General features: G+C 43.4%; 1 protein-coding gene across 1 annotated transcript in view; it reads left to right on the plus strand.

The window, feature by feature from the left end:
* The first annotated feature begins 430 nt into the window (after nt 1-430).
* Nucleotides 431-12,426, plus strand: part of Apt1 (Acyl-protein thioesterase 1) — a 37,817-nt gene continuing 25,821 nt past the window's right edge. The window contains exons 1-4 of the mRNA XM_050176372.3: nt 431-648; nt 1,690-1,721; nt 5,080-5,145; nt 8,884-9,002. Coding sequence (XP_050032329.1) covers nt 577-648; nt 1,690-1,721; nt 5,080-5,145; nt 8,884-9,002 — 289 coding nt within the window. The 5' untranslated portion in view covers nt 431-576. The remainder of the gene's footprint in view (nt 649-1,689; nt 1,722-5,079; nt 5,146-8,883; nt 9,003-12,426) is intronic.

The following is a 12,426-nucleotide window of genomic DNA, read 5'->3' on the forward strand; positions in this document are numbered from 1 at the left end:
CTTCTCTGTGTGCGTGTGCGATTTGCGCTGCCGTTCAAACCACGCATTTCTACCACTAGCCCAAGTATCATTACAATTCCAGCTGTCTCTTCAGTTTAGTTTTCTCTCAACAATTTTATTCAGGGTGGTTGATTGTTTCTGCTATGAGAGCATTTCGTCATTTCATAAATGTTTCGGTGCTTTGCCACGTTTCGCAGTGTTGCCTGAAGAGCGGACGAAACTACACGAGAAAATATAAAAGCGGCGAGAGGGATTTGCAGCATTTTCGTGAATATTGAGAACGAACGAACTAACTCGGCTACATTGCGTTACCGCCACAGCGTTCACCGCCACAGTGCACCGTTTATATTGTGGCCTCCGAAATTTTTGCCTTGCGAATCTCGGAGGCTACGTAGAGCTCTATCGCGTCCTCCGCCAGCTGCGCTGGGAGCGCCGAAGTGCTGTCAAGGTTGTAAGGAAGCTGTGCTCGTGTCGGCTGTGTGTTCCGCAAGCCGTACATGTGTTTGCCGCCGGCGTCGTTGAACCTGGCTTGACTGAGCGCGCCTGGGTCTTCACCATCAGAGGCTTCTCCTGTTTATGGGAGGAAACACGGCGTCCGCCATGCCGTCGCCCGTGATCGTAGCCGCCACTGCCAAGCACACCGCCACTGTAAGTTAGGCTTATACCAATGAAACCTCCGAGTTTTGTTGTATCGATTGTGTCATGCCCGTTTCTCCGCTGCTCGGCCGTCATCATTTCACGCTGCAGTGAAAGTGCGAAAACGGAACGAGTGTTCCGTTCGTCCGCTGCGATCGTAATTCCGATTAGAACCTTCCGGTTAGGTAAGACCAGTGCGGTACGCCGAAAGCTGTCGTGTTGCTCGCTAAAAACACCCTTCCTGTGTAGACGTACTGCACGCAGCGATCGCCAACTTAACCGTCACGCTTTCACGCGTTACGTGAAGTGCTTGAAATACGGAAAGGTCGCGCTCTGAAATGGAAAGCTGGCAAAATCGATACGAGGAGCACACTTGGCGTGCTGCTAGGAGGCGCAGTAACGTGTAAGCGCATAAGCCTGCGCTGCGTGTCGGCACACATTTCTAATTCAGGCTGTGCGATACCGATCGCACGAGCCGACGTCGCTTAGTTTAATTCTGTTCGCAGCCTCCTAGTTGACACTGAGTGTAGGCACTTTGTAATTACGCGAAACCTTGAAATCACATAGAGCCATTGCCTCTCCATGCGAACAGGGGAGAAAATCATAATAAAATTAAGAACCGGAAGGCGAGCAGTTTTTCAGTCTGCGAATGGTCGATAGCTGTGGGGAAACGGCGCGCACAGACTGATTGAACCTCTGCGCGTATTGCCCCCCCCCCCCCCCCTTCTTCTACGTTTTCTTTTTTTTTTTTTTTTGAAGTCTAGTTATGCGAAGTCAGTCGGCAGAAAATGAGCAACGCTCATCCAAATCTAAACTTTGAAACACGAGTGATTCGGCAGTCTGATTTCCTATTAATGAATGAACTGAAAATCAGAAGTGAGAATTGTGGAAAAGTGTCTTATTGCGAGCAAAATTTTGGAGCATGAATGCTTGGACATGTTGCGAGGTGTAAAGGAAAAAAGAAACCTGAAATGCAGTTTTAGATTACTATTCTGCTAACAAGGCACAAACGAATCATTTTGCAGAACTGTACATTTTTTTCCTCTCTTTCAGGTTATCTTTCTTCATGGCCTGGGAGATACAGGGTGAGGCACGTTTAACTCTGCACATATTTTTACCTGCACGCATGATTACGAAACGCATGCCCGTATTGCACAGCTGTTTCCAATTCTCATTGAAATGAATCTGCATCGATACCTTCAAGTAGGTGTACCACAGTGACCTAGTGGTTATGGCATTCTGCTGCTGTGTAAGTAGTGACAGGCTTGATTCTTCTCTGCCGTGGCTGCATTCCAATAGGATTGGAATGCATAAACGTTTGTGTACTGTGCTTTTCGTGCATATTAACGTACCTGAAAATTAATTCTGAGCCCCTGTTATGGCATATCTCTTAGCCAGTGTGTTTTGTATATTTATTTGCAGCCCACAGTGACTTTTTACATCTTCATAACTCCCAAAGGAAGTCTTGGACTTGGGGCTGTTTTATTTTCTCTCAGATTTTGCAATACGATTGCATTTTTTTTTTATCATCATCTTTCCGTAAAACATCTATAATTGTGGCGTGCCTTATTTGTTTGCCTTTTAATAGTTCACAGGCCGAAAAATTATCTTCTTTCTCTGCATCGGGCTTGCTTCACTGACAAGTAGATGTACAAACCCGTGTCATATGGGCATTTGTGCCATACGGATTGAACCTGTGCGTGTGAAGCAGCAACTCCACTCTCATCTTGGCGCTGGCTACATGGGGCGTTGGCAAGAGCCACTATTGCGAAGCCACAAACCAACCATCAGGAACACCTAGGTTTCTTCATTGTAGAGACAGATTCATTGCAGTGGTCTTTGCTGTAGAGGCGTTCACAATACATACTAAAAAAAAAATTCTGCAGGGACGTAAGGAATTTTTGCATCATCTCTCTCGCATCCTTGTGGAGCAGCCATTAGCATGTGTTGTATTTGTCGGTATTGTCCACGTCAACCGGTAGCAACTTAACTGAAACTAGGATAAATAATTTTGGCCACAATTCAGAGGGGCTGCCGGCTCCATGAAAATAGCTTGCACTTTATTCTGGTCCATTTATCTCTGTGTCATCTTTGACAGCACTGTGGAACCTGTGACTTGGAGGACTCCAACACAGCAGGTGCAGCATTTCCTGTTAGCCCTCTATGGGAGCTGCTGTGGAAGCTTCATTTTATGCAGAGACTGAAAAAGGGATCAACTCCATAGTAAAAAATATAAAGGAAAAAAATTTTTAATTTGTGCCAGTAGTCGCATCTGTACCTTTTGTAAGAAGTTAGTGAGGTGATCAACTGTGAAGATATAATGCAATATGCTAGTATTTAACATTCGCTAATTTATCCTGTACTGGGAATTGTGTGGTTGAAGTGGGACCGGGCATGTATAAGCTTGTTGAAACTTCCGTGTATCTACTATTGTGCATGTGCTATTCGCATGATATGAAATATGTAGAAATCAAATATGTCCTCATACAGCAAGCAAGATAACTTCATGAAAGAGCAGATAGTTAAATGCACAATGGAACAGTGAAGAGCTAACAGAAGAAAAGGGGGGAACCATATTACATAGCACAACTGATAAAGAAACAATCTTGAAGCAGGGAAGACACGGGGAAGGCGGGAGATGAAAATTCAAGATGATGAGCAAAACGAGAACAAGGTAAAAGCGAGAGCCAACGTTTCGACGAGTGGACTTGTCTTTTTCAAGGCATCCTTAAAAAAATACAAGTCCACTTGTCGAAACGTTGGCTTCTGCTTTTACCTTGTTCTTGTTCTCGTTTTGCTCATAATCTTGAAGCAAGGAATTTGTAATTTGTTTGTTGCAAGGCACATCTATCATCATCACCATCAAACAAAATGACAATTCGTACATGTGGCAGCAACTGCAAAAATACCATCACCTCTAAGGGAGTGTTGGGGGGGGGGGGGATATCATTGTTACTGGCCAACTGCAGCAAATTTTTGAACTGCTTAAATTGCCCACTTTCAGATAGTTTGGATGCAAAGCAAGCTTTCTGCGCAATACATGCATACGTTTGAAAAAGAAATTAATTTTTGTGTTGCTGAAACTAAAGAACGGCTGCCATTAGCACTTGCTGAAACTGATGCAGAATTCTGAACGTTGAGAACCAACAGTACTTAGCATGATTGATCTCTACGATTGGGCAACGTCTGCGGCACACTAAAAAGGATTTGAGAGGCGACAGTGCGGGATTCGCTTCACAGCTGCTATCCACGAGGTGCCTGCATTGTCTGCCAAAGTGCTGTTTAAGGCAATTAGTAGAGAAAGATAATTATAACCCTGCAGCAAGATTGTTTTGATTGTAGCATATACTTTTCATGGTAGCATATTTACTCAAAGTTAAATTTTGTTCCAGTTGGCCTTTGGCGCTATGAGAAAACAAATGTCTAAGACTATGCTCATGAGCACAGGCTTAATATCAACCCCAAGTTGTCCCCATAGCCTAGTTATCAATGCCAAATTTTTAAAAATATATATTAATAGAGGGTGGGGTCTGGTGAATTTTCTCCTTTGCTAAAGGTTTAAGTTTGGCTTTCATTAGAATTGTGGTAGGAGAATCTCAACAGCAAACTAAAGATGTTTTAAAATTTTATTTATTTGGATTCTAATAATACATGACATTGCATGATTGTCATGACACTAGAGCAAAAGGCAAAGTAAAAGATGTGCCCATCTTGATATTTAGTGGCACTTAGCAATCAAATATCTATAATGGCTGCTGCATGAACGTCCCATGCAACACTTCCATACTTTAGTGATGGCCCGACTCAAAATTCTCATTTGTGAAGCTCCACATTTTCCAGCTTCCATACCGTAATACAGCAAACAGCATACTTGTGTGGTCTGATCATTTTAATTGCAATGGTTAGTGAACCCAAAACATCCTTGCAGTTTGTGTGTCTATTGCAGCTTGTGTGTCTGTTTGTGTGTATATATTAGACAAACAGCCAAACAATGAAGAAAGCAGGAAACAGCAGATCAAGTTTTTTAGTCACTACAGTATGAGGTCAAAGAAAGCATACGGGAAATTATTTGCAGTTTTTACTTGAAATGTAGAAATCATTAGGGAAATGAAAGTGGACAAAAAAACAACTTGCCACTGGTGGCACTTGAGGGTCGTCTGCTCTTACTGGCGGCAAGTTTCTTTCTTTTCTCGCTCTTTTTTTTTTGTACGCTTACTTTTTCTTTATCTTATAATTTCTACATTTCAGTTAGAAACAGCAAATAATTTCTCTTATGCTTTCATTGGCATCATTGTCTATTGGCTTTATATAACTCAGGAGCATCAGTAAAAATGAACCCATACTTCCTCCACAGCTGCTATTAATAGCACATTGGCTGTCCTGCAAAAACATGCGTTTGATGCTATGCATGTCTCTGAATGTATTTACTTCTCAATGGTGCAGGTTGGGCTGGTCATCAGTATTTGAAGCAATACGTCAGCCACATGTCAAGTACATATGCCCTACAGCGTGAGTTTTAGCACCTCGCTCTTTGTCCAGCTCTTGTTTATTAAATGAGTACTGACACAATCTTTCTTTAATGGATTGCTGTTGAATCGTTAATTATGCTATGAAGCCTCAGTTTTTTTAGAGCAGAAAAATAATTATTGTTTATGGCACATTTCAATTCAAAAAGTTCAAAATGCACACCAAGTGTAGTATGACTGGGCTTGAAGGAGGCCAGAAGGGGAAACCAAAGGCCGAAGAGTCATCATCATCATCATCATCATCCTGGTTACGCCCACTGCAGGGCAAAGGCCTCTCTCATACTTCTCCAACAACCCCGGTCATGTATACTAATTGTGGCCATGTTGTCCCTGCAAACTTCTTAATCTCATCCGCCCACCTAACATTCTGCCGCCCCCTGCTACGCTTCCCTTCCCTTGGAATCCAGTCCGTAACCCTTAATGACCATCGGTTATCTTCCCTCCTCATTACATGTCCTGCCCATGCCCATTTCTTTTTCTTGATTTCAACTAAGATGTCAATAACTCGCGTTTGTTCCCTCACCCAATCTGCTCTTTTCTTATCCCTTAACGTTACACCCATCATTCTTCTTTCCATAGCTCGTTGCGTCATCCTCAATTTAAGTAGAACCCTTTTCGTAACCTTGGTGGGACAACTGCCCTTGAAGTACCCTATTTACTCGCATAATGATCGTACTCGCGTAATGATCGCACCCCTGAATTTTGTCATCAAAATTAGAATTTTTTCTTTCCCGTGTAATGATCGCATCCTGAACTTGTTGCAGCGATATGTCCTGTGCCAAGTCTTGCTAATGATGATCGCGCTTACCATCTGTCGAATGTTATGTGAATGACTCTTGAAGACATACCAAGCGATCTGCGAGCACCCAACATTCTTAAGCAGATGCCCCATTTCATTCCTTTCATCACTTTCCGCACTTCCATAAAAAAAAAAAAAAAGCAACAACCACACTTGCCTCGACTTTATTATTTGTAGTCTTCATAATGGTTTTGGTCAACAACAACAACATAAAGGGCGCCTTTCGATTCTTCTCGTCTGCACTTGTGGGCACACAACAAATCGCGAGCGGCAATGACAGTGGCCACATTTACACTGATACGTTAGAAGTGTACCCTATTCATGCGCCAGTGCTTGTTACGCAACTAAGATATTCGCCCGCCCTTAGTGGAAACGTGCCGTATTAGGATAGCAGTGAAGACAAGTGCCGCAGTTTCCGCAGCATGCCCGCCATGTGTTTCTATGTCACTGGCAGTTAAATGTGCCCATCTCTGTTCCTGTCCCCTCAAAGTGGACATGGCTACGTTATTGTCACAAACTTGCCGATATTACCTATACTATTATTCATTACTGATATGGAAGAAACTTTCAATGCGCGTAATGTACTCACGAAAAGAAAGAAAAATCTCGTTCAGCACGTTCGGCTTGATCCGCCGGCCGCCATTTTTGTTTTGGTGTCCCACACTGACAGCGGCAGCCGCCTGCTTGTCATCTCGCAGCAAATGCAGGATGAACAAAGAAAATTTTTATTTTCATAGGAAATTTAACCCGCGTAATAATCGCACCCCTGAATTTCCATCAATTTTTTTTACAGATACGTGCGATCATTATGAGAGTAAATACGATATGTTTCTATGCAGACAATCTTTTAGTCATATTTCGTGTGGAGCAGTGTGATTCCTGACAGAATGTCGAAAAAACATTTCATATGCATAAGGGTCAAATGGCCCATTGAGCGAAAAAGCCGGTAACATCTGTAGCAGCGAAACTTCCCCTTGGCTACGACACCACGCCATGAGCACATTCCCGTTGGCTGTGACACCACGTCACAAGCGCGCCTTGCACACTCGTGGTGCTGGCTCGCGCTTGCTGGCCCAGGCCTTGAAGGAGCAGAGCAGACGAAAGGGAACACCTGCTGTCGCAGCATTACATGAGGGGAGAGGGCATTGCCACGTCACCCTCACTCTCGGATGTTCGTGTTATACGTGCAAACTCTCACCTGCGTTCTGTGTCTCGGTAAAGCCAAATCAAAATGCTCCAAGGATCTCAACGCACTTGCTTGCCCGTGAGGAGCTCGTAACTCAAAGGACTGCTCAGCGGCATTCAACTGGATATTAATGCTTTTGCATTCACAACTCATAAGAAGTACTTAGGTGTCCTTAGATTTTTTTATTATTTTTTTTGTGTGTCCTTTAACATGACTAATCTTGGGTGGCTCGCCGTGATTGCTTAGTGGCTATGGTGTTCGGCTGCTAAGCACACGGTCACAGGATCGAATCCCAGCCGCAGCAGCTGCATTTCGATGGGGGCGAAATGCGAAAACACCTGTGTACTTAGATTTAGGCGCACGTTAAAGAACCCCAGTTAGTCCAAATTTCCAGAGTCCCCCTCTACGGCGTGCCTCATAATTAGGTCGTGGTTAAAGCACAGAAAGCCCCATAATTTAATCTTTAACTGACCTTGAGCTTACAACTGAGTTTCCCATGAATAACAAGGTTAGGTTTTTAGATTTAGAACTTCTGCTCATTCCCCAACGTGCTTGCAGGAAATATGTCCCTCGCTTTCGAAAAAGCCGGCTCCCTTTTAGTTTTGCACATTTGAAGCTTGTTAAGGGGGGAATCGCAAAAGCATGCATGAAGGCATCGCTTTCAAGGTCTTGTCATCACCAGGTTAAAACCAGCTTTCAAAGCCAAGTTGAAAAACTAAAAGCTGCAGGCTTCACTGACAACCTGCTCTCGGGCATAGCAGAATCACTTCTTGCCGATATGAAGAAGGAAGAAAGAAGTGCCAGACAAGCCACCTTCGAGAATGAACCCAAGGCGAAGATTTCTGCTATACCTTGTGTTTCACAAGGTGTCTCATTGTCTAAAAAGAATCGTTGAAAAAGCAGATGTCAAGGCACAAAATAAGCTAATGTCCCTTTGTAGCACTTCGATTGCACCTCGAGGTTGGACTGTAAGAAACATTCAAAAAAGTATGTGAAATGCACCATGGGAATTCTCTACCGCATTCCTTTATCAAATGGCTGCTGCCACATCAGCCAGACAAGGCGATGTTTTAACAACTGCCTCGCATAGCACACTAATTTATGCACGGCTCTGTAGCCAGCCACCTGGCAAGTCACTGTTCCAAGTGCACCCCTAGTTTTGACGATTTCCAAGTTGTGGCAAATAGTAGTGACAAAAAAGCGCATGAAATTCATGAGGCTTTTCTTATTTACCGTCCAGGTGAAAAGAAATGTCCGAGTGCACCTTCTATATTAACTTACTAGATAATGAATACAGAGATGATGCTTGTGATGATGCTTGTTCTTGTACATGTGCCTACGCAGTTATTTCACCCTCTCCTATCGTATTTATATTCCCGCTGTCTGAGCAGTAAACTTAGTTGTTCGTGAGCACTCCGTCCTGTCACCTTCTTCCTCCCTTCCTACAATTTGCACACTAAAACGGATTTTCCTTGTCTAAACAATGTTTCACCAACCAGTCCAAGCCCTTTTGTCTCAAACTGCGAGGCAACCACCTCATGGAAAACAAAGTGATACCCAAGATTCTTGTGTCAGTACTCCTTTAAATAAGGGGCAACTTTCCAGTTAGTTAGAGTTGCATGTATATATAACCGTTATGGCTTTTCGGAATGTACTGCTAAATTTAGATAGCTGGTAGTATATTACCATGTAGTACTATAGTGGCAGTATAAAGAGTATGGCCTGTCGTTTTCCAGGCCAGTCATCCCTGTCACTCTCAATGGAGGCATGCGAATGACTGCATGGTTCGACCTCTGCTCTCTGGACCCCAATGGCAGAGAAGATGAGTCTGGCATCAAAGCTGCTGCTGAAGGAAGTAGGTGTCGATGGAAGGGAGCTTCAATCATGCTTGTCTAAGTAAAACTTGAAAACAGTGAAACATAGATGGGTTATTTTTTTTAGCAGCAGATTATTTGTATCGGGAGACCTTGGAGAGTTTTAACTTGTCCGTAAATGTATTAGCATTTGTGGAGGACTGCTTTACCGGAGAGGTGTTTGGCAGCAACAGCACTGGTAGTGACATCTGGGGACACGGAGTTTAACCACATAGCATGTAACGCTAGTACTGCCCTGACCTGCTAATTAAAGTGAAAGGATTATGTGGCTCATGAGGCGGAAAATCTGGCGTAATTGTCAATGTGACCATCAATGGTGATCCGTCGACGTTTGTTAGGAGTCAAACCCACCACATTAGGTGATAATTAAGGTGAGGTTCATTAAGACTCAGTTAAATATAGTTCATTAAGGCACACAAACCCCCAAGCTATGGTGGGAGTCGAAGCCACGACCATTGGCATGAGTCGAACACACCACCTTTGGTATTAATTAAGGCATAGTTCATTAAGATCGAGTTATTTAGGCACTTGTACCTTCGACCTTTGGTGGGAGTCGAACCCACAACCTTTTTTTGTTAATTAAGGCATAGTCAAGCTAGAATTAATTAAGGCACTCGAACCCACAACCTTTGTTGGGAGTCATACCCATGACTTTGTGTTGTGGCATAATGTCTAAGCATTGTGCAGTAGTCTGCTTTCGCATTCATCCACGTAGGGATAACTTAAGTGCCCTTGAACTTTTCTACTTCATTGCTGATGTAAAGTGACATAATCATAACGTGCCATACCTTTATCATTTTCCTTTAAAGATACTGTTGACAGGACACGATAATTTTTCAAGTGCATTGAGTTTGACAAATCGTCAAATGTTGCTGCCAGTTTTGCCGCTGCCATCCATGGCTCTCACAACCCGGTAATCCGCAAACACCCAAAAGTATGCGGACAAGCTAAAACTCTCTATCTTAGAAATTGTGATACTCTCAGGCCTATTAAAATTAATTTTGCAAATTAATTATTTAATCCCTGTAAAGAACATGTTGCAGCTGCAGAATTGAAGCCAGTTAGTATCCAAGGCATTTCTTTTAATAGGTAGCCTGAAATTAGCAAAAGTTTCAGGAAAGTTCAGTTGGTGAAATGGTATGGCATTACACTTATTATTTCCCCAGGGATTCTTTTTGATGCACTGTGGCTCATAGCTGTGTAGAGCAACATATTTCGTGAAAGTGATTAGCAAGAAAAACTGATGATAGTCTCAATTCTTACTAGGTGGACTCGTCTTGAGCACTGCATGGCTTCAGTTCCACATGTGCGACATGTGCTTTAAATAGTTATTTATTGATACTGGGCGATTTCTAATACCTGTAGGCACAAAACATAGTGTCACTGAAAGAAAGACCTGTTGACCCCTGCTGCTCTGTCTTTGAGAATTGTGTGAATCTTGCACGAAATAGTTGCTGTTGTATGTTAGTTTGCATGCATAAACTGCATGTTGCAGCAAGTACTTGTGAGATTGTGAAAGGTTGGGGTGAAGATGCTTTGCTTGTTGTGGAGTAGGAAAACATAGTCTAGTTACATTTCATAGCTGTAATGTTTCTGTAGCATGGAATGTCGCTTAGATGTTTTCATCTGGTGGCACAGTTATGAAACAGGCACTCAGACCCCATAGGACAGGGACAGAGGCACACTTAAGCTGGATTCTATGTATGTGTGTTTATATATATATAGTATTTCTTTTTCAAATGCTGCAGGTGTAGTGACATGAGGTTTTAACATATCAGTGAAATGCAAAAGAGGTGCCAGAAGACACTGCATGCCAGCACGAATCTAAAAAAAAAGTTGCCGGCTTAACTGAGTGTTCTCTACTTCTACAGTTGGGTTCTGGTTTAAAGGCCAACTGCAACAAAATTTCACGTGGGCAAAATTGACTGTAAATTCCTGGCGTATACTCTCAAAGTAATCTTGGCAAAGCCGCAGGGCTGGTAATTACCCAATTTTGTTATTAGCAGCTATTACATAGTGCCTATGCAGATGACGCATGCACCTGGTGACGAAGTGGTGGTGATGCAGATGTGGCAAATACAGTGAAATCTCAAAATAACGGACTTCAGGGGACCGCGATAAATTGTTCGTTATTCTGAAAGATCGTTATAGTGAATGTCCCAAAATTAACCATTCCGCCCATCAACTCATCAGTTCATGAGTCGTCACCATATGAGCTACCCACAAAAAAGTCGCTGTTGGCTATCGGGACATGCTGTTGCTGATTCATAGATTTTGCCACCACGCAACACTGAAGCTCTGCATAATAAGGATGACGCATGCAAAACAGATGCTGACACCGATTTGACAAAAATGTAGCTTCATGTCGCCTGCAAACACAGTGTTTCTTGCATTTTGTTTGTTTTTCACATTTCTTGCTGTGGACACTGCAACTGTCTCGCTGGAAGCAGACACCTGAATCATGTCAAAGCGCAAGCGCGCATAAGCGAAACCGGCTGGAAAGTGCAAAGTGCGACTGTGTGGCATCCCCGCGAATATGGAGGTTACATTTCACCGCACACGTAGCTAGTACGGCCGCAGAAAGAAGCGCAAAAGAAAGAGACGTGCCTCCATTGCTAAGCAACACTTTTCTGGGCAGAGCTTGCGCTCGCAAAACCTGATGCGTCATCGCCTCCGCTCGCCCGCATTCTTTTTTGTTGGGCACCGTCTTAGGTTTTCCAAATCCATGCGCCACGACGTCCACTCTCTACGCCTTGTCGTCTGCTAGCCTACTGTTTCGGCTGCCATGAACAGTACACATAAATCTAAGAATCCCCAGGTTTCTGAATATTAGTTCGTAGCACTGAGGCATTTTAACATCACAGGGAAACCGAATAATGATTATTATTCTAAAAAGTTGGGTATTCTGAAGTTCATAGTACTGAAATATACTTACATTGAAACTGTAAGAAGTCAGCAGGGGATTTCTGAAAAGTTTGTTAATCTTAAAAGTTTGTTAATGCGGGGTTTGTAGTAACGAGGTTTCTCTGTATTGAAGAACCGTGTGCAACTGTTGATCTCTCAGTTGCACCATGTTGCACCTAGGCAGCCAGGTGCAGTGCTCGCTCATCATTTGCATGTTGACAGGCGTTTCTCTGGGCGCGCATTCTTCCTGTTGCGCTCAGGATTTCAGCTGTTGCAAGAATGCTGATGCGTTGTGTGGCCATCGACTGCTCGGAATACGTACTCGAACACAAGCGATGGCTGTGGAGTACACAAGGTCAAGTAGAGGAAGGCCAAACACATTTTTTTGTCCCAGCTTTCAGAGCACAAGCATGCACTGCGGCACAGCAGGCTAGTGCAACGTGGACCAGCCAACGTGCTCAAAGCATGTAAACTGCAGTTGAAGAAACTGCACAAGCTACA

Source organism: Dermacentor andersoni, chromosome 9 (assembly GCF_023375885.2).
Source record: "Dermacentor andersoni chromosome 9, qqDerAnde1_hic_scaffold, whole genome shotgun sequence".
NCBI lineage: Eukaryota > Metazoa > Arthropoda > Arachnida > Ixodida > Ixodidae > Dermacentor > Dermacentor andersoni.